The sequence below is a fragment of the Scomber scombrus genome, chromosome 22, assembly GCF_963691925.1.
Source record: "Scomber scombrus chromosome 22, fScoSco1.1, whole genome shotgun sequence".
In the NCBI taxonomy this organism is placed as follows: domain Eukaryota; kingdom Metazoa; phylum Chordata; class Actinopteri; order Scombriformes; family Scombridae; genus Scomber; species Scomber scombrus.
The window spans coordinates 9,009,087-9,031,486 of record NC_084991.1 but is presented as its reverse complement, the minus strand read 5'-3'; the positions used below and the strand labels follow the sequence as shown (position 1 = coordinate 9,031,486).

The following is a 22,400-nucleotide window of genomic DNA, read 5'->3' as shown; positions in this document are numbered from 1 at the left end:
TGTTACAAATCACTTTTTTTTTTAAATTGCTTTTTTTATGGTGTGATAGCGCTGTGGTTGAGGTCTTATTAGGTTTAGGCACGAATAACACTTGATTTGGGTTAGGGAAAGATAAAAAAAAATTGGTTTATACTTTAAAGTTACATAACCTTCATTGTCATGGTAACAGTAAACACCATGATGTGATGTTTTTTAAAAGTATGTGCCAACTCGCAGTTGGAAACACCTGCTGTTGGAAATGGGAAGCAAGCAATGATCTCCTGCAGCTAGGTCCACTGTCCATCATCTATCTGGCCTTCCACCTAACCTGCCTCCATCTAACAAGCCAAAGCCACCTTATATTGATGTCATCTTAACTACGTTACTTACCCAGGTTAGGGTTACGGTTGCTAGATGCCGTAAATGTAACTAAAGGTTGTTTTTGGCAGCCTGAATTTTTGACGTAGTGTCATTTTCTTGTGAAGACAGGCGCTGTAGGCAATATGACTTTGTCTTCCTTTATATTGTATATTATGGGATTAAATGTTAAATCCAATCTTAGATAGCCTTCTCTGTCAGTAAACAGAAAAAATCCTCTATATAATGCACTGTGCAAGTATCTGAGTACAGAACATGCATTCCACCCTGTGTCTATTTATAGTTTTAAATCTGCTGATGTCTTGCTGTCTGGATTGAAAAGCAGCAGGATCAGATTTTTTTCTTGAAAGCAAATCATAACATGGGCCATAAATGCTGACAATATTGACCGACAGGAGAGCCTGGTTTTCAGCATCTCTATGAGACTGGGCATTTTTATGACTTTGGCCTCATCCCTTTTATTGCACTGTATGTTAAATTTACTACATTGCTACTCTCTATTTCCCGATCACATGCATTAATATTACAGTCTGTCTGGCGCCCTTGTTTTATTTGAGCTCCTAGACGCCATCTGACAAAATACTTTAAAGACAATATACAAGGCATGCCAATAAAAACAGAGCAAAAACAAGCTGAAAATACACTGATGGGTTTTACTGGTATTTCTGCACACATGGATTTTCTGTGGTTAAACACACACAAGGGAACTGGCAGGCTTATGGAAAAATAAGGAAGCCAAATAGATATCAAACAAGCAGACGGTTGTTTAAATTGTATCTGGATTTATGTGCGTGCATGTGTGTGTGTGTGTGTGTGTGTGTGTGTGTGTGTGTGTGTGTGTGTGTGTGTCTGTGATTCCTCTTGCTTTGCATGTTCTACTAAAGCTAATAAAACCATGATATTGGTTGTAATGATCAGATTCTGAGAAAAATAAAAAACAGTAATAGGAAAGAGACATTTAATTACCCACTTTATCAAGTCTCACACATGAAGAATATTGATTTTGAATAAATTATGGGAGGTACCCTAACACCAACATAACCCTAACCCGGGATACAATACTGTATATTGCCACTTTTATGCTCATATAATATAAAAATCTTATTTTAAAACTGACATTTGGCCTTGAATAACACACAAAAGACACAACTGATCTCACTTCTCAGGCCCTGTGCAGAATTAGCTTCACATATCAAAGATATTTTTTAAGGGGGATTTTTTTGTACCTTGCTGCCTCCGTGAGACCCATGGTGCTCTGTAGCTGCTTGTGTTGCTTCCTGCCTTTGCGGGACCAGGGTTTGGATGGACCTGCTGTGATGGTGGTGGTGGTGGTGGTGGTGGCAGATGGATTTTGGCTGTCTGTCAAGGGGTCATCAATGCTCTCCATAGTGCAAGAGTGTCGAGGGGGACTCTTGTCGCGTCATAGAGCCTGAGGGGAGAGAGGGAAAGGAAACGGGGAGTAGGAGAGGGAGAGGGCAAGTTGGTTATCAAGCTCAAAATGAGGATACAGTATTCTTTTTATTTTGTTGTTGTTTTGTTTTCCCTAGATTTAGACACAGTGACACCATCTCCACCACAACCACCATTTACAATTTGTCTTCTTAAGGTGTCTTGAACATGTGCCTGTTTGGCTTTGTGCAAACCTGTTGAGCTGTTCTGTGCTCATGTTCATCACAAGGAAACTGTTCTGTGCATATAATGTTAGATACAGATGTGTGGGAATAAAACAGGGTCTGATGCTGCTGCACACTTGGAAGCAAAGTACAGACAGGTCTTGTGATATTTTATTGATTTTTATTGACTTGTTAGGCAATAATGTGAAATAAAATTTGTGCATGATTCCTCTCTAATTTTCCCCCCACGACTCAAGACAGCTTGCATGAAAGACAGAGAGAGAAAAAAAGAGAGTGCACGAGAGAATTAAGACAAACATGAAAAAGAGACTTCACAGAAAACCAAATATATTTTCTGTATTATCTCGTAGTTACTTAATTAAAAAGGACAGACATATTGTTAGCAACATTGAGATAGAGACCTCACACATTTCACGTTTTATATGGATTTCATGATGCAACAGACTGGTTACCTGCTTAACAATGACCCACTTTAATTGCACATCAGTGTGTTCTTATTGGAGGCATGTCATGACAGGAAGTGATATGAAAAAATTCAGCACAGTCTTCGCAAAAATAGCCTCTGAAGTTGTGAAGTTATATATCTGCTGCATGGCAACTGGGAACGTCTGGTTTAAGGCACTAATGAGACAATGAAATACAATCTAGTAGGCACAGTTGGAGTAACAGATTAATGCATTTATCAGATGCAAAACACTGCCACTAGCATAGCTTAATCCTTGAATATTATGTATATCTGAATTTGATGATTTAGATTGTATTATACAAGGAAAAGATAAACTATTAATATATTGATCAATAATTTCTTCCTAATTCTTAAATGAAATAAATCATTTTAAAACCTATTGTGTGAAATAGGATTTTAAATTGCTTAAAAAATGCATTGTCACAAAACTGAAAACAAAGCTGTTTTTGTTTTTGGAGATTCATTTTGTATATTTACTCTTGTGTGAGTGAGTGTGAGACTGTTTTATCCGTGCGTTTGCGTTTGCCTGCTTGTTGGAATAAACCTGCAGCTCCCTGCAGTGTGAGCTCAAGCCAGCAAACACTTCCTGCTTTATGAAATCAATTACCTGTTTTGGCCAAATAAAAAATGACTGAAACTCTGAAACTGGGCAGTGCTGACACTTTGGCAAAAAAACACACAGGCAGGGACTCGTTCATTGGCCAGTTGGAGACTTTGGGCTTAAGCAATAATGCTCACTTAGCAGATCAGTCTCACAAATTCTTGGGCTGTTGATAAGAACCTGAAAAGATTATTGCCTGTCCCTCTTGCCCTCTCTCAGTTAACAGTCCCAGTGTCTTTCCAAGTTCCCAAAATGGAGGACTTAGTATTTTCCATGCAGCGAGGTTGTGCTGACTTGGCTCCCTCTAGAAGGAAGTTGGCAGACACAGCTAATGGTTAGCAGCAACAGGGTCTCTTTCTCCTTGTCTTTCGGCCTGTCTGGGGTGGCCAAGCAGCTGTCTTCTTAGCAGTGATTCTGTTCAACCCACTGTTGGATATGCCTGGAGGGCCCAAAGGGATCAATTACCAAGGCTGGTACCGACCCAGAACCACAGGGGGATGCGGTGATGGTGGGGTGTTGGGGGGGCTCCCATCAGGCCCAGCCGGAGCTGGATCCGCAGAGAGACGGAGAGGGAAGAAACAGAGAGAAAGTGATGGTGGGGGGTTGGGGGGGCGATGGGGAAGGAGGCCCTCAGCACTTGCTTACAAACCCCAATCAAAAGAGCTTTTTTATACTCGGCCGAACACATGCTGTCACTGGCAGATGTATAAATGCGTAAATACTCTGGAAGCTTGAAGGGAGTTGCAGACTGGCCAGGGGATTGTCTTCTGTAAACGGCACCCTTTGTACAAAAAAGAAAAAAAGGCTGTTTGTGCAAGGATGAAAACAGCCTTTAACTACATCCATATACATGAATGCACATACAGTTTGTCTGTATAAGGACTCTTACACTGTCTCACATACCCCCAGAGTGTATAAAATATGCATATGCATAGGCATGAGCTCATTTTATCAAACATCATATACATGTCTCCTTGTTCTTTCCCTGCTTACAGAGATATGGACTGTTTCTCCTCTACTCTCCACTCTCTTTTTTCCCTCCATTCACCTCTCCTCTCCTTCACTTCTCTTCTCCTATCCTCTCTGCAGTGAAAAAGTCTTGATTACAGTAATCACAGTCTTTCTCTCAGAAAGTGCCACTTCTGCTCATAGCACTCTGTTCACAGCCTAAATTCCCAATCAGGGCCAACCTAATGGAATGTATGATTAAGACCTCGTTAGACATTTAACGATTTGCTTCTCTTGTCATTTCAGTTGTTCCTGGGACTGTTTTCCTCATTTTGAGTGACTTACTACTTGTTTCCCGTAATGTCTGAAAATGCCAATGATGATGTTGTATCATTACGCGTGAAATGCGCTGTACTCAACGAGAAGTATGCTGCATATAACTGGATTTCAAGATAACAAATGCTTTTCTCTTAAGACTTTGTGTGTTGATCATTTGGAAACATTGTGTACTCTTACTCAGCGCTCCGTAAACGACGCAGCAGCTGTCAAAAAAGTCTCTTGACAGTTTTTTTCCTCTTATTGGATTTTATGCAATTATAACTTAGTGAGAGAAAAACGAAGTGTCCTCTTCCCCAAATGTAACAAGCACCGAAAAGGCTTAACAATAAGAGTCGCTGCCTGCTGAAAATGACTTAAATAATGTTTTACGCTAGTGTTGGTCTGACTGTCTCCAATCTCTTTTTTTCTTTCTTTCAGTCACACTATTCTTTTCTTCTCTCACGCTGCTTCTCTGACTCTGTTTTGAATTGGTCGTCTTATCAGGCTGTCACAAAAGCCGTCAGATGACCTGAGGTGATTTCGCTTTTCTCCTCTAATGGCGCACTCACTCTGCCTCTTTCTCGCCTAGCTCCCCGCGTCGGCACATGCAGAGATAGGTAGCTCCTTGCGCCGTTTCATCTGCCAGTTTAAAATGGTGGAGGGCACAACGCAGAGCATCCTCCTCTCTGGAGAGAGACAACAGCAAGCCTTTCACTGAGAGAAGGAGGTATGGGAGAGGACTGCTAAGACTACATATCGCTTTGCAAAAGAGAGAGAGCTTTTGGAAAGGCAGCAAAGGCAGCATTTGACTGTGGTTACTGTGATAAAATGTATATTCAAATCATTTAGCATCATGGTTGGAGGAAAGTATTTTGGCAGTTGGAAATGAATCCAAGTTGCTGCCTTGAAGTTTATCTTCATCTGATGATTTGAGCTTTCCAGAGACTGCAGGACATTTTGTTGTCAGGATGCTGTAACTGTTATTCACCATGTTCTAACATATGTTGTGAACATTAGTCTTATACTATAGCATTGGTAGGAAAATGGCAGCGCATGGGTTAGGGTTATGGTTAGGGTTAGGGTTAGGGTCAAATCTGGGCCTCCAGAAAAACATACTTGAAAAAAAAAGTTCATAAATCTACTGTAGATAACAAAATAAATACAAGGCTTGTGAAAATCCCAATAAATATCTTGTTACATCTATTAATGCTCCTACATTGGGAGACCATTACAACCATGGTAATACAAATAGATATTATTTCCATGTGTGAATTCAAATTTAATTCTACAACTTTAGCCTGTTGGATCAGAACAGATTTATTCTTCACAACCACAAATAAGTACCATCCTGACAGAAATTGTGTGCCGATGCCATTTCCCCCCCCCCTACGGCTACCACAGTCCTTCAATCAACTTTAAATGAAGCCTGCTGCTGTTTATCCTGTGTGTATAACCAATACAGTACATCTCTGGTCTCCAATTGTGACACAGAACATAAGCTGTATCTGCGTATGAGTCATATCTAGATAAATACGTGTTAAAATAAGCTGCAACTCTAGTACTCCAGTGCTTACTCATGGAAACACACACAACCATTCTTGCTGCAGACTCTAAGTTTTGTGTATGCGTAATTTTTATTTGTGCTCCAAACTATGCTGCAGAACATTTTGAACAAATTGTACAGTTAGCAATCAGCTAACTGTAACCTGGAATGTTCTCATTTGCTAACATCACTTATGTTTTGACAGATCTCTCCGGCTGGTATTTATGCAAGTGATTATTTATCATTTTTATGCCCATATGGGGTCCCATAAGTCACACGTTTTGGCAGGCATCCGGTTTTATGTACTCGGGTAAAATGGTAAGAAAATAAAGTGGTGACTGATGGACATGCCATTGAGTGTCCATGTGCGTTTTATTGTTTTATTAATACACTTAAGTGAACTCGAGGAGCTCATTTACAGTTTCAGAGCTTGATGTGGCTCATATGAGGAATTCCATTTTCTGTTAGGTCAGTCCTGTAGAGGAGAAACTTGTCACTGTGTCAGCGGGACTCTTGATACTGTTATAAATGATGTGCCATAGCTGTAACATTCACAGGTGTACCTCTATTCAATGTTTGTCCTTTTCAGCTGCAGTTGTTGAGCGCTGCTAATAAAAGTAACCTCGCTCAAAACGTCACTGTCGCTGTCAATAATAAGCCATGTACATATCAATCTTCATATGTTTCTTCTGGAGTTGGACGTAGAAAAATCCATACTGTGTTTTTTTATTGACAGGGACAACATGTACACCTCAAATCAGGGTCAGACTAAGATAAATGCATGGCATGGTGTGGGGTAAGAGACGGGGGACACAGGAGAGGAGAAACAAGGAAGGAGAAAAATGGGAAAGCAAAATAGCGAGTGACAGTAAAAAAAAAAGAGGAAAAGTCTGAGATGGAATAAACAGAGAGAAAACAAGTATGTGAGGAAGTTATTTTTAAACAGGCACATCACAAGGTTGTCGCTGAAATGAGTGACATTGCTTAGGTTGAGAGAAGATACGCAGAATACATCTAATCTGCCTCTCAACTTATACTGAACCACGCTGCCAACTAAAACAGAAGGCAGAGATGAGGTCAGCAGTGTCATCCTGAACAACAATCCTAAACTGTTTGACAGAGGAAACACAAACTCTCAAACATTTGACCAATACATGCAAACCGCCTCCTGACATTTGTCCAAAATAGCTCTTTATGGGGCTGTGGGACTGAGTCAGATTGACTTGGTTTAGTCAAATGCCCATAAGGACGTGTCTGTTTGACTGCATTGATGTTTTCACACAACACCTGACAGACAGGTCGGGCATGCTCACTGGACTGTGCACTGCCAACACTCCTCCTTAGGCAATATTAGGGTGGCTGCAGTTTGGGCTTAACCTTGAAAAGCCTTAGGGGAGAGGCCATTAGTTCAAAATTAACCAGAGGGAGGGTGCGGAGTGAATTGTTTGTCTTGGCTTTGTCTGTGATTCTCCCTCGAGTCTGCAGATAACAAGAGATTTATGTAATTTTTGCTTCAGAGTATGAAGTGGCCCCCTAACAGGCCTTAACCTTTAATGCATTTTAGGAAATTTTTGGTTACATGCATAGTTGTGAAGTAACGTCTTGAATCTTCCTGACTCTTCTAAACTTGCCCGAGATTAAAGGGAGCAGTCACATTAGGCCAGTCCATCCATCATATAGATTAATATTTTTTGAAGAATTTTTAAACAATGACCTGGGTCTGCTTGTTGCCAGTTATTAGAATCCCTGACAGTGAAAGCTGCTTAAACACACACACACACACACACACACACACACACACACACACACACACACACACACACACACACACACACACACACACACACACACACACACACACACATACATATGCACACAGACTGGCACAGATGAATGCACATAGCTGTCCAGCCATTTGACTAGCTGTCACCAAGCTTAAAGTAGCCAATGAAGCAAGCAAGAAATACCTGTCACGTCCCACATGTTGTCAGCGTAAGCCGATGAGAGGTACATTGACTGACATCCTAAGCAGGATATGAAATGTACAAGTAGGCCAACGCGTACAAAGCCACCCTTTGCAGGGAGTGGGGACACATATTATCAGTTATGAATATGCAAACAGTTGGAGACATGCACTAACATACATCAGCGAGAGCATGTTAACACACACACACAAGAATGCTCATGCACCGGCTCTATTAGCCTTCAAACACTCAGTGGCCACAGCATTTGCATACTCAACACACACTAGCGCCTATCTGTCAAACATAATACATGGATCCCACTATATTTTACCTATGACTGTGTGTGTGGGCTATCTGCCTGCCCAGATAACAAATTACATTATAGGTGGAACATGTAACGGCTGTCACCTCAGCCTCCACAACCAGGTACATTCAGGTTGGTGTCAGGACAATCAGGGATGTGCACAACCAGTAGTCGAAGTGGGTGAAGGCTTCCTTTTTTGCTGGATCATTCAGTGAATAGCAGTCGATGAATATTGTTTCAAATGCGACAGCGCAAGCAATACAAATAAAACAATTCTTGTTTCTTGTTTACCATGTGATGCCGATTTTTTTAAGTGGGGGAGCATTTCACAAATACCAGATTGCGAGCAGCTCCTCCTCTTTCACGCGTCGCACAGAAGAGCAGAAGCTTACTTTCCGCTAGCTAGCTGCTTTAAATGAGATAAAAACCATGGCAAAACAAAGCAGTATACTTAAGTTTATCACAAAAAAGATGTCGTGAGGAGCAGGAGGAAGAGACTAAGTAGCAAGTAAAGACACGTACGTGGCTGCTAAGTCAGCTTTTTCTCCATCAGCAGTACAACAAGCTGTACTGTTGAAAGGCTCTTTTGAACTATCAGTTGTTTGAAGAGAACTGACTGATGGGTTGGACTGTAATGAAATCATTTCAGCCCCGTAGTCTCCTTCTGTAATCAACAAAAGTGAGCTAATTTACAATTTTGGACTGTAGTAGCCTATTGCGTATTTCAAAATAGTTGTTTATTAGGTGTAGTTTTCGCTGGGTGTACACTTTTTCTGCCATCTGTTTCTGTACGTGCGTGTGTTTTATGTGGCCGTCATGCAAGGCTATGTTCAGGTGTCATTTTTAACATTACTGAGCATGTTGGTGCCGGTGTAACTCTATGTACTCTTGATTAATGATGCTGTTGCGTCCGTCAGCTGTTTGTGTGAATATGTAGCTGTTGTGCCAGGCTGTTAATGTACGTCTTGGTGCCTGTAACATTGTTTCTGATTATGTACACAACTTGTATAATTACACCGTGGTACATTCAGGCAAGTATAATTCTACAGGCCTTCTTTGGTTAACATGTATTTCAAAACCTGACAGTAGCCTATGATTGGTCTTTGATGGGCTAGTCCCACCTGATTTTCTCTGTGCCCACCCACACTGTAATTTCTGCCTACGCTACTAGCCGCTACTCTTTTCTGCCCTCTGCATATCAGGCTCTCTGTGGGATTCATAATGGCCTTAAATAAACTGCATTACCCAGGGGGCACTATGTGATGCTCACATGTTCCTGCCTGCCTGCTTTTCTCTATCAGCACACACTAAAGCTATTGTACACAGTCAATTTTTTTTTTTACTCTATTAATTAGAATGGTTGTCCCCTTGATTAAATACATTTATGTTGAGAACATCAGCTAAATCTCTGACTATCTTTCATTTACTGTGGAAATTCAGAATATGATTTGGTGATGCTGGCAGATACGTACACAAACATGTCAGTAAGGGGCGCTATAACTGGCACATATTTTTTTCCCACTTTAAGCATTGTGTACGACTCACAATACGAGCACAGGGGTAGCAGCTGTTTCATCATAACACACCATACTGTCTGGGTTCAGCATTCATAGTATCTGCCATGTATGTGTGTGTATGTAGCTCTGTTTGTCTTTCAGCAGGACGCATAAACAAGTTAGTCAGCTGATGACTGAATCATGACAGATGCATTAATGATGCCCCACCGGCCTTCAGTGTTCAACCATTGACATTCACTGATAGGGCAGCTATGCTGTGTGTGTGTGTGCGTGTGTGTGCGTGTGTGAGTGTATGTTGTGTAACATCAAATGAGACCTCTTTAATTGCTACAGTATAGACCGCGCATAGCAGGCAGGAGAGCAACCGTGATTACATCTCTTGTAAAGTGGACGGTAGGGTGAAAACAGTGGGAGGGTGCAGGATGTGAGTTGGGTGGGGATGGGAGAGAGGGGGAGTTGGGGCTGAAGTGAAGAAGAGGAGGTTTGGGGAGCTGGAGACAGGGGTAGGGAGGACTGGCGGGGGAATGAATGGGCGGCATCTTAGCGAATACAAGCAGTGGCTCCCCATCTGCTGTGATCATTAACATTAAGAGCGTCCCTAATTCAAGCTAATTGCTGGCGACGAGGAAGTAAACAAGCCGCGTACAGTTTGTGAAGATGAGCTGAAGATGAGGAGAGAGGGGGAGAAGCATTTTCAGAGTGCTTGTGAAGTGAATGCTTAACTGGGTTTCTGTTGTTATCAGTGAACTTGTGGCTGACAGTGCACAAGCTGGCCTAAAGCACAGTAATATGGCACTTGGAGATGGTGCTCAAAGGTCCATGCAAGAATTTGCATCCCCATGTAAATTTCATGTATTTTCCCATCTTGTGTAGTTTATTTATTAAAATGAGCCTGGGTAACAGTTGCTGAGCAGCAGTCACTGTTGCCACAAGTAGCAATTACAAAATAGTGGCACATTGAATTTCCTTTCATTCCCAAAGATTCTCTTATGTAAATAATTTAAAGCTGAACTTATATTACCAATGCATCAAATGACTGTATCATGTGAATGAATAGTGACAAACCAACAGAGTTATCATCTCACTAAACCAGTTGTATTCTACCTGTTTAGCGCCAAATGGCGGAGAGAGACAAAGCCTGCAACTAACTGGTGAACATAGTGCAGCAACTGGCAATTAAAAGGTTATTTCCAAGAAGATGGTGGAGACCAAAACAGAGATAAAAGGAGAGTGAATATTGGATTTACATTTGTTAGGTGGTCAGTCGCATACCTCCAAATGAATGCTAATGTTGCTCCATGTCTGCTGGATGTGTACAGTTAATGGGAAAGTGCTTCTTAACTTGTTTAATCACCTTTACAGCTTGTTTCCCTGCACTCAAGTGGCTAAAAATCTCAGCAGTCAGCAAGTCAGCAATCTGATTTAGTTATATCTGAAGAGCAATATCCATCTAATGGTTGTTAACATTAGCGAACATTAGCCACTATGAGCTACTGGTCATACCAGACCACGTTAGCTTGAGTATACTGCAGAGCTGCTATGATTAGTTGATTAATAGATTAGGCTTTTTTAAATGAATATAATGCCTAAAATTCAATGGTTCACACTTCTTAAATGTGAATACATGTGAATCCAGTGTCTTCAGTCCTCTGTGATTGTTGAGAATATTTTTTAGTTGTGGACTATTTAGTGGGACAAACCAAGATATTTGAGGCTGCACCTTGGGTTTTGAGAAACACTGATAGACAATTTTCACCATTTTCTGACAAATCAGTTAATTGATAAAATAATCCACCGATCAGCAGAATTGATAATGAAAAGTTGCAGCCCTAGTATATTGAAAATGAATACAGGACTTATAGGATATAGGATTTCTTTGTGTGTTTTGGCGGGGCTTGTTGATATGAAGTTACTATTCTTATGCAAATCCAACACATTTTCACTTTTTGCAGCTGCTAAATATATACCATTAAATATCAAACAGTTTGAGAATAAAATGCTTTAAACCAAATAAGCTAAACCATTAACTCAGTAGCCAAGAAACAGAGCTTTAAAACAGGCTGTCATACGGCATAAAATGTTGTATAGATACCCAGGTTTGAACTTTTAATGTGAGCTAGTTGTAAAAAATGTTTTATTATACTGTACAATGATTCAGCTTGATTCAGCAAATGGTCAATAAAGAGTCATATTTGGTGAATTAAACTGTCAAATCATTACAGTTTGCATTTGCATCGCAATCAATCTCCTATGCAAATGCTTAATTCATGGCTGTTAGTCATGTTGTTCTCTGCCACTGTTGCAGAAGGTGTGGACAGATTTTGCACATATCTACTGATTTGTGAGTGGTTTATAAGACCCGGGGGGCTAAACGAGCCTGAACTCACCGTGGTGGTTTTGACTCGGCCTCCAGGCTGTGTACAGGTCCAGCCAGATTTATTGACTAACAGGTCACAGCCTTCGTCCTCCAAACATGGCACCATCTCGCACCACTGCTTTTTCCGAACAATACCAGCTGCAGAGAAGACGGAGAGAGAGGGAACCATTAGAAAGGTGAGAAAAAAATAGGAGGAATAAACAGATGAAGAGAAACGATAGAGAGAGGTGGAGGGCAGAGATGTAACGATTAACATAGAGAGAGTGGGCTGAGGGATGACAGATGGAGTAAGACAGATATGGGCAGAGATTTAACACGATGAAAAAATGATGGAAAAGGGGGGATATGAAAAAATATATGTTGAAATACATACAAATGGAGTGAAAAAAGATGGAGGAAGAGATGGAGAGATGCTGAGGGGTGGACTATAAGAGAGATGACATATGCAGGTAGATGAAGAGCAATGAAGTGAAGAGACAATTGAGAGATATGAAAGCAGGGGATGACAGTGAGAGATGAGGGGAAGATGGAGGGAATCAGACAGATGGAGAGAGAGAGAAAAAGCTGTGATCAGTCAGGTAAATAAATTCAAACATCACAAATGATATTTAGCAGGTTTATAGCCCTTCTTGCAATCTGGAAAATTTCAAACAGGATGAAATATTTTGTAAACCGTGTACTCAAGCTTCTGCCACCAGGAGCAATAAATACTCTGCGACACTCAATGCCATCTATGAGATTTTGTCAAAACAACATTTTGTGATTCATCATTTTTTTAAGTTCTAACTTTGTCTCAAATTGGGCTGCTTTATTTTAGCTCAACACTTCAGTTTGTAAGTTTCTCACTTTTCCCGAAACCCCCAGGCTTAAGCATATTACATTCACTTGTTGTGTAGCTCTTCCATTAAAGACTGAGACATAATGATAATAATGATAAATATAGTTACAGTGAAATTTGACAGTTAAAGAAAGAAATGCTGCAGCTAGTCAATATGTTCCTTAACCTCGACTGACTGTTGAAGTTTCAGTGGATAATCTGCACACCTTCTTTTTATGCATATGTCCCCACATTCTGTCCCTAAAGGAGTCATTACCGCTGCCCCACGTTTTTGTTCTCAATGCCAACCTCAATTGTTGGCACAGGGAGGAAGCGCACTGCCACAAGAGCTGCTTCGTTTTAATTGGGGTTTATGCACTAAGCTTTACTCTCACCTCATAGATCCTTGCCCCACTGAAGAAAAGTTCAAACCAATCAGAATGACTGGCTACTGCAAGGACAATTACATTATTTCTCACTGCCTCCCCGTGGATGCTACAAGTTGGAATTGCTGGAGCACATGTGCCTTTCTTTTAACAACTGATTTGCTCTTTAGAGTTTTTGAGATGTGCAAAAAAATGAGTCTAAAAGGAAGCCCTTGCTTTTATGTTCTGCAGGATATGATACTAAAACCTAACATTTTGTTGGTTAAAGTGCTGCATGTGAAATCTACTCTCAAAAATATCCTATGATATTCAGCTATAAACAGGAATCATACAAAAAAAATAAAACCAGCAAACAAAATGGGAGACAGCATCTTTGTGTTTTGATTCATCTTTTATTTTTGTTTTAATTTTAGTGATATTCATCATGTAAAAATTGAATAGGTGTTAAGTGCCCAAAAGAGCCTCAGTGATAAATGAGCTTGGAATGAGTTTCTATGTGTTTTTCATTCATTTTCTCTGCACAGAGTTCAACAATTCTACCAACTAGCACCTAATTCACTTATTTCCAACGAAGGTAGGTTAGTCATATGCCAGAGGGTACTTAGTAGTTATAGTAGCAGGGGGTTTATAGAAAGACTGTGGAGGAGCTCAGCAGATTAATACAAATTATAGATACATCAGATTGATCTATTGTATATCATTAGCATTTAATCTATTAGGACACACTTTCCACCAACCCAAGTCAGTTGTAACACCTCAACATGTCTCAAAGTACTGTACATCACAATTTCAGAGTGAAACACCGCAACACACAAACACAGAAAAAATGTCCAAAATAATCATGTAAAATATTTCTTTCTAAAGCCAGCTTGAAACTTAAAACAAGCCAATAGCTGTACAGATCCCAAATAAGTGAAATAAAATAAATAGGATTAATCTAAAACAATTAATCAATGTGCCTCACACATATAGATTCTAAAATACCCCCAAATATTGGCAGCCAGATGAGAGAGAAGACAGATTGTGCTGCAATGATTTGAATTCACAAAATATATTGCCATTTTAGATCAAGGTGCAGAAGGCAGCGGGCAGAGGGTGCAGAATACACAAAAGCTCTTTTACCTAATTCAGTGTTGATTTCATGAAAAGTAATTAATGCAGTATCAGATAAGTAAAAATAGATAGCTACAAGTAAGAGATGAATGGTTAAACCCCTGTGCTTCACTCCATGTGGTATTAAAACAAATGCCAACTCAATCAAACCTCTAGACAATTGTGAACCACTCATAGCCCAACTAAAGAATCAGCAATAGTTTTCCTCCACTGCAACAGCAGTCATCCAGTTATGAAAAAGCATACATAATATATTCAGTTACCTGTTTTCCATAAGAGGTAATGAGGAAGAATGAATCATCAAGGAGCACATGAAGAAAGATGTCCAAAACTCAAAAATTTACATTAAACCTCTGGCGTTTGAAATAGTGCCGCAATAATAAAAGTATAGCAGCGCTAGAATTCATAATAACTGGAAACTGACTGAAAATATAAAAACAATCTTCTAGCCACTTCCATGACATTAGAAGTACCCTGTGGAGTTTTCATCGAAAACAAACATTATTCTTGTAAACAAATATTATTTTGCTCTACAAAAACTCAACAGGGTTTGTGAGAATTATGGCTGTCTGGGGGGAAAAAGGGATAAAAAGAAAAAGTTTAATTTAAGGGTCATTATGTACGTAGTGTAATGAGGTGCTTTTTGGTGTAATAAAAAAAACACCTCTAAAGATAAGGTGTCTAATCACAGCCGCTTGTGTCTCGGGTAGGCTCACAATCTTCATAAATCACACACTGCATTATAAAAAGGATTAAAGAATAAAAACTAAGCAACACATGTACCTGAATATGTAAATTAGTAAGACATAAGAGATGAACTGAGATAGAGGGAGAGAAGATGAAGACAAAGTAGAGGATAAGGATATCTAGATAACATTCTTGACCATTACAGAATATGGTCAAGATAAAGAAAGTAGTACACACATATTTATGCTTATATTCATATGCATTTATGGATAGAAAATGGGATTCTTTAATGGATAGTAGTGAGACCTAGAATGAATCATCTGGCATACATACATCATAGGGCATACATAGCATTCATTGCATGCTAGCTCTCTCATAAAACATGCAGGAATTGTACTCAGTTCCATATCTATAAATTTGTTCTAAGGGCACCTTCAGCATCTGTCATAACCTCGCATGTAGATCATCAGAAAGCACTGAACCTAATGCTAATATCTGTTCACCATAAACAATATATATATGTCAATCAATCCATGAAATATGTATACCTTCTCAAGCACTACATGGCTAAATAATGAAGGAACTAGGAACAATGTGTCAGCACAGTACACAGTGTAAGCATTATTATTGTTGAGTGCATTTTGCTGACACACTATTGAGGTTGAATTACTTGGCACTACCATCATTTGCCTCAAGGCTAGCTGCACACAAACAATTTAAAACATGTGTGACTTCAATATTTTCACTTCAGGGAGAAAGTTACATGTGGGGAATAATGCAATTTCAAATAGCTCAAAAATCTGAAAAATATTAAGTGCTGTCAACAATGAATTTTTCTACTAGATCAGCTCTGCTACACAAGCAGCACTGTGGTAAGCATATGTGACTCTGTTCCACTGCAAGTTCCTGGCAGATATTCTGATATTTTTTTCAAAACTTACCACCCTACATGCAATGTTTTTTACCAGTTACGCCAATCGAGAGACGGAAGATGCTACTTATATTTCCAGCAGCTTATATTGACCAGGATCGGCTTAAATGCTGACCTTCCATCTTATTTATCCCATTGAGTTTCATGCTATGAGGTAGCATTATACTGATTTAAACTTTTATCCGATCAGAGCTCAGCACTGGTAGATACCCTGAGTTTAGGTATCAGGAAAAAAATATCAGATCAGTGCATCCCTACCAGAAACAGTTAACACTTGTGAGACTTTAATATCAGCCTGGTCCTTTCCCTAACACCTTCTCTAATTGGCTTGTCCCTATAGGTGTTCCTCAGGGATGTGTTTTAGCTCCCCTTTTGTTCTAAATTTACAGTGCAAAAATGATGTGCAGTGTGATCTTTCTTATATATGCTGATGAGATTGTCCTGATTGCAGCATAGTGCAAATAACCACTCCACTCTTATGGTCAGATCATCAACAGCCTCACAACCTGACAGCTTCTAAGATCTCAAAGGTCATAAATTGCTATTGTATGGCAAAAATACACAATAAGGGTTGATAGTGTATAACATATACGACCAAAATAAAGAGGCAAGAAGCGGAGCTGGTCAATGCTGACAGTATTTGAAAACAAATGCACCTTTCAGGGCAATTTGCAAATTGGCAGTACTTCAGACCTTACAGAAAATGGAGATCCTGACCATGGTATAATATATACACGTTACCTCATCATTTTATGGTATGAAAATATCACAGACAAGAAAAACAACCATTTTTAACCAGGCTAGCAAAATTATTAGTCATATTTCACCAGTCTAGCAATTTTTTGGGAGATCCCACCCATCCTCTCAATTAGCATTCCAATGATTGCCTTCTAGTCGCACACTTTGTCCCAAGTTCCAAGAACTCCTTTATTCCATCCACTGTGACTATTTTCAACAAGTGTCTCTTAAGGACTCTCCCCATGGTAAGACTCCTCCAGGCCTTGCCTTTTTCCTTTTTAAAGAGCTATTTTATCTTTTTTAAAATTTCGTCACATACTTCTATGTTATTTGTATTGTGTCTTTTGTTTTGATGTGATGTGTGAAGGGCGTCAGTGCCAAAGGCAAATTTCCATTTTATGTAAATCTAAAGGACGAGAAAGCGTTGTGAATCTGCATCCACAACCGTGCAGCACTACCTTGGCAGCTGTTAAATGTAGTGTAGGGGCGAGGATGTAAAACAGGGTTGTAAATGGAAAAAGTAAACAGGAAAGCAGATGAGAAAATTAGAGGACATATTGAAAATACACCATTCGCTGAGGTGAATGGAAAATAAAACTCAGATGTAATAACCCTAATAGAGGCCTATTCTCAAGAAATCTTTTTTTCCCCTTTCTTTGATAAATTTAATTCATTACTGTGGTTTTATTTAATGAATGTTGTCAAGGTCACTAACAGATTTTGTTTCGCTTCTGAATTACCATCCATTGTGAAGATAAAGATGTTATCTGGTATCTGGTAAATAACAATAATGAGAGAATCAATGTTGTTACATGTGTGATAGTGCTATTCCTCTACATGTGTGTTACAAATGTCATTTAGGACAGTGAAACTATAAATGGCTCCATGTGTGACAACTCTAATCCCATTTTTTAAGTGGCGGACAAAGCTATCAAAGATGTGTCACATTATTGATGATATAGTATTCAATAAAGGAACCGTACAGACGTCTGAGGTTTGAAAGAACTGATTTTCAGGTGGCTGTGGGATTATTCATAGAGATTTGCGCTGCTGATATCTTTAAATAATGACAGTTGCCACCAGAACAAATCAATATGTTCATATTAGTAATGACAAACCTGTGACCATGCTATTACCCTTCACTCTATGAAGTGTCTAGCATCTTTCAGCTAAGCTTGTTTTGATTTTACGGCCCACAGCTTTATTTATTTATTGAATCTCACTGCTCTCATCAGTACTGTTTTCCAGATGTGGCAGGCAGCTGCAAACAGCAAATAAACCCAAATAAACTCCATTATTTCAACAAGTTTAATACGTCAGTGTTGTGTTTACAGCTTGTTGCGCTGCACTTACTTAACCAAATAATCAGTTAAAGAAAGCATTCCAACTTCTGTAATCTGTAATCAAAGATGTTACTACAACCTTAGTTTGATTTGGTGATTATAAAACTTAACACTTGATTTGGATGATTTTGAAGGAATACTCAACTGAAAACCTAAAGGATTTGGGGTTTGCTCCATTATTAAACATATGTTAGATGTTGACAGCATGGATGCACAACATTTACAAAGAATTCCAAATGTGACACAGTTTCACAACAACATATCAAAATCCAAAGAAGCTTCTCCGACTATTCCTGCAACATAATCCACTTCTCCACCCATCCGTCATCAGTTTATTTATATATAACACTCAATAAATGACATCTAACTGCTCTAGTGACAAAATGTAACCATATTTTGACAAAGTGTATGGGAACTTAAAATTCAATTCTACCCCCAAAATTCAGAATTGGACACTCTTTTTGCAACAGTGTGAAATGATCTTATTATATTTGCTTCAGCAGATTATTAAGTTCCAATCTGTTGCAAGTCTACAGTATCTGTACCCACGTTATAAATTAACTTCGATTCTCAGCATTTAAAAAAAAAAAATTATACATTTGTTTACGCTACATTGCATTTTATTGCCAGATAGTGTGACTGAAAATACTGCAGCTTGAATGTTGAATTCCTAACCAGACGGACTGTAATGAAGTGTGGAATTATTTATTTATTTTAACTTTTTTGCCAAGAGGCAGCTAGTCCAATCACTGTGATTCATCATAAGAATGATCAGAAACTGTAACGATGTGTTAAAACACAGTCCTTATCTGTCACATACGGATTCGCGTCACTAACTAAACTCATCTCCCAGCAACATCTTCTCTGATAGTGACACTATCTGTTACCATTAGACCATATCACTGCTGTGCTGGTGTGAGGGCAGTGGCTTATGTGGAAATTTATAAGATTCAAGGGTGAGATGAAATACAAACATCCCCTAAACTCATCCGTGCAGCCACACAAGCATTCATCCGCAAACACACAGGTGAGCACAGGCAGGTTTGGACAGAAAAATACACATACACAGGTTTGACGCTATGTATGTGTAAGGGAAGGTTTCAACAGTAGGAGATAAGGAGTTGAGAGGGAGAGAACATTATTACACCCTCCATGGGACACTTATCTTCCCACCAAATGGTAGATCACACTAATGTCAACAGCCAGCATCTTGGCCTAATAAATTCTGTCTAATGCCATGCCAAGCCTGAGATGGCAGGAGAAAGATGGGCTGTGTGTGAGTGTGTGTGTGAGTGTGTCTGTGCGTGTGTGTGCGTGTGTGTGTGTTTGAGAGAGAGAGGGCGCACAAGGGAGAGAGGAAAGCAAGAAAGATAGTATGAAAGCAAGAAAGACAGAAAGCAGACCTAAAGACACATCAGATATGATATAATAAATGCAGTGCAGCACTCTTCTAGAGATAGTGCAAAGATAAGAAGATGTGCTACGATAATTACAAACTGTACAGATCAGATATGGCAGGAGCAGGTAGCAGAATCAGCAGTGTTTAAAGGGTTGCTGATGTTGGACACAGATATGGCTGGACTCTACGTTTATTTTAAAAAAAAGCAACATTTTCAAAACATTTGAGCACATTTATGTAGATGAAAACATGCAAACACACACAGCTTCTAAAATTGCTCAGCTTATGTGCAACTTTTTAGCTACCAAGTGTGAAAATCTTGTTATTTATTCTCTATATTTGTTTATTCCAGCTATGCACCAGAACTTTATAGGGTTGTTGTTTTGTGTCACGCACTCACATTAGTTAGTGTAGCGGTGCACAGCACTATGTGTCTGACAGAGGCAAATCAACATCATTCCTGATTCACAATGAGCTGTTTGTAAATTTGAGCTCTCTCTCTCTCTCTCTCTCCTTCTCCCTCTCTCAAACACACACACATATACGCACAAATCTCAAACACATAAGCATTCATATGCATTTTTCTCTCTGCTCTTTGTCAATCCGTTGCCATTTCTTCCCACCTTCTCCTCGCTGATGCCTCAGCGTGCTGCTGAGGCATTTCATGCCCAGTAATGGCAAGTCAAATAGCCTTTTAAACAAATTCACTGTTTCTTCATTTCACGAAGGAGTGCTATGAATCTGTCAGAATTTTCCCCCTTTGCAGTTCTTCTTACTGTGTGCATATTTCCCTGTAGCACATGAAAGCATGTGTATAGACAGAAAAGCATGCCTGCCCCCTCTATTAGTGGTTGCTTTTATTGTTAGTGATCTGGCAATTGAAGATTACCTTATTGTTGCACTTGATTTAAGTCAGTTGGAAGAAGGGTACCAGCTAAATAATGTAAAAGCTACACAACACACACTATATATTTACCACAGCATTTGCATTGCACATATGCAAACACACCCACAGAGACACACACACGCACAGTAATCTCTTTGCTGACATGTCAGGCAACAAAGTCAAACAAAAGACGGCTTGAAAAAGCCCAACTGAGTGCCATTAAGACTCCGAGATTTGCTTTCATCATGGAAATCCCATTCCCATGTCTCCTTTTACAGTGGATCTACTATCTGGATAATTAACTGTACTATCTGACCTGCCGTGGTAGGCAGACGTTCCCTAAACCTGAATCGTGCTGAGCAGGAATTAGGAGGAGGCTCAGTGGAATGTGAGAGAAAAACCCAATGCAAAGAAATAAATCCCTGCACTTTGTAATTAGCCACCAGCTCTCTATCCTCCTTCCCTCTGCTCTCCACTCATCTCCTCTCAGCTAATGTCCCCTTGTCTTATTTCCCCCCCCTCCATCTCTCCCTTCTTCGCAACCACTATTTTCCCTTTTTGTGCTTTCATGCTTGCCCCCTATTTTTATTCTTTTCCTTCATCTCATCTCTATTTTTCTCTTTTCACCTCTTTTCCTCCCCATGCTTGTTCCTTTCCAGTCTATTGCCTTGCCTGATTTTCATAAGATTATTCCACCCGTTTGGCGGCCTTGATGAGTATCTGCACACTAAAAGCTGTCAAGCCCCTTTTTAAAAAGCCTGAGGTTTTTTTTTTTTTTTTGTGAAGTGAATTTGTGTCCCAAATAGCTCCTCTGCACTCATGAAACTTCAAGAGGCAGAAATAATGAGATAGCATGCTGACTGACATTTCCAGACCTCAGCCCTGTGTCTGTCTGCATGCATGTATGCGTTTGTGGTTGTGTTTTGTGTGTGTGTGCGTGCGTGTGTGTGTGTGTGTGTGTGTGTGTGTGTGTGTATTTACTGTGCATGTAACATCTACAGCACTGAACATGAGAATACATGTTTTGTGCCTCCTTTCTGTCTGCATTGATTGAATATAAATAAGGACAACGCGTCTTGACTTTCTACTTCTACGCAAATGTGAAGCCAAAATATCTCATTTACGTAAGCTGCCATCTTGCTTGTGTGGTGTTATTTGGAGCCAGAGTCTGCGCAGTAGATTTAGGCCACGGGACACGCCCCTTCAGCCATCCTGCTGTCTGATGGAGGTTTGAGAGTGGCTGTCACATCATGATGTCAACCCTCTTTTTACAGTATATCCTCAAGTAGCTAATTTAAATTGAGCACTTGGATGAACATCGGTGTGATAAGAACTACCCAAAATGACAGAAGGCAACTTTGTGAAAATATATTTGGTGTGTGCTTTGATTTTTTTAGTTTGGCTCATGGATGGTGTGGGATTTATGACCTATACTGCATCCAGCCACCAAGGGCCATCGTGATGTTTTGGCTTCACCTTTGAGGATCTGTCATTTATCTACAGTCTATGGTATGCATGCAAACTATCTCAAAACTGACATTTTTAGAACATGAAACAGACATTTGGGTATTTATTCATTAAAAAAAAACAAAAAAAAACAAGAATAATGTGACAGAAGCTTTTATATGATATTCATTGCTCAAATATCCCAAAACACAGATAACTGCTTCCTCACCATTGTTTGATGTGGTAAATGAACATGTATAATGGGAAGAGATACAGTAACATTTTACAACTTGGTCCAATTTAGTAAAAATGACTACTCTGAAATTAAAGTAAGATTCTCAGTTTTCAAATGGAAATGTATTATATTCTGCAACAGATTATTTCTCTGGCTCTCGTGCTATTTTCCAGCAGTGCCTCACCATGGCTAAAAATGACCTTCATGTGAATATTTAAAATTGGGCACAGCAGTCCAGTTCATTCCAACAAGATACAAAATGGAAAATCAGCCTTTTGTACAATATCACTGCAGCTATGTAGGTACGTTTAAAAAAGCCTTTATACACTGAAACCATGCAAAAATACTCTGTTATTTGTCTTTTCAAGACCATTGAAACAAAGTCTGTAA

General features: G+C 39.5%; 1 protein-coding gene across 1 annotated transcript in view; it reads right to left on the bottom strand.

Moving 5' to 3' along the window:
* Window positions 1-3,515: 3,515 nt before the first annotated feature.
* tafa5a (TAFA chemokine like family member 5a) overlaps window positions 3,516-22,400 on the bottom strand; it is a 138,948-nt gene continuing 120,063 nt past the window's right edge. The window contains exons 3-5 of the mRNA XM_062444218.1: window positions 12,040-12,167; window positions 3,708-3,839; window positions 3,516-3,605 (exon numbers count right to left, since the gene is read on the bottom strand). Coding sequence (XP_062300202.1) covers window positions 3,516-3,605; window positions 3,708-3,839; window positions 12,040-12,167 — 350 coding nt within the window. The remainder of the gene's footprint in view (window positions 3,606-3,707; window positions 3,840-12,039; window positions 12,168-22,400) is intronic.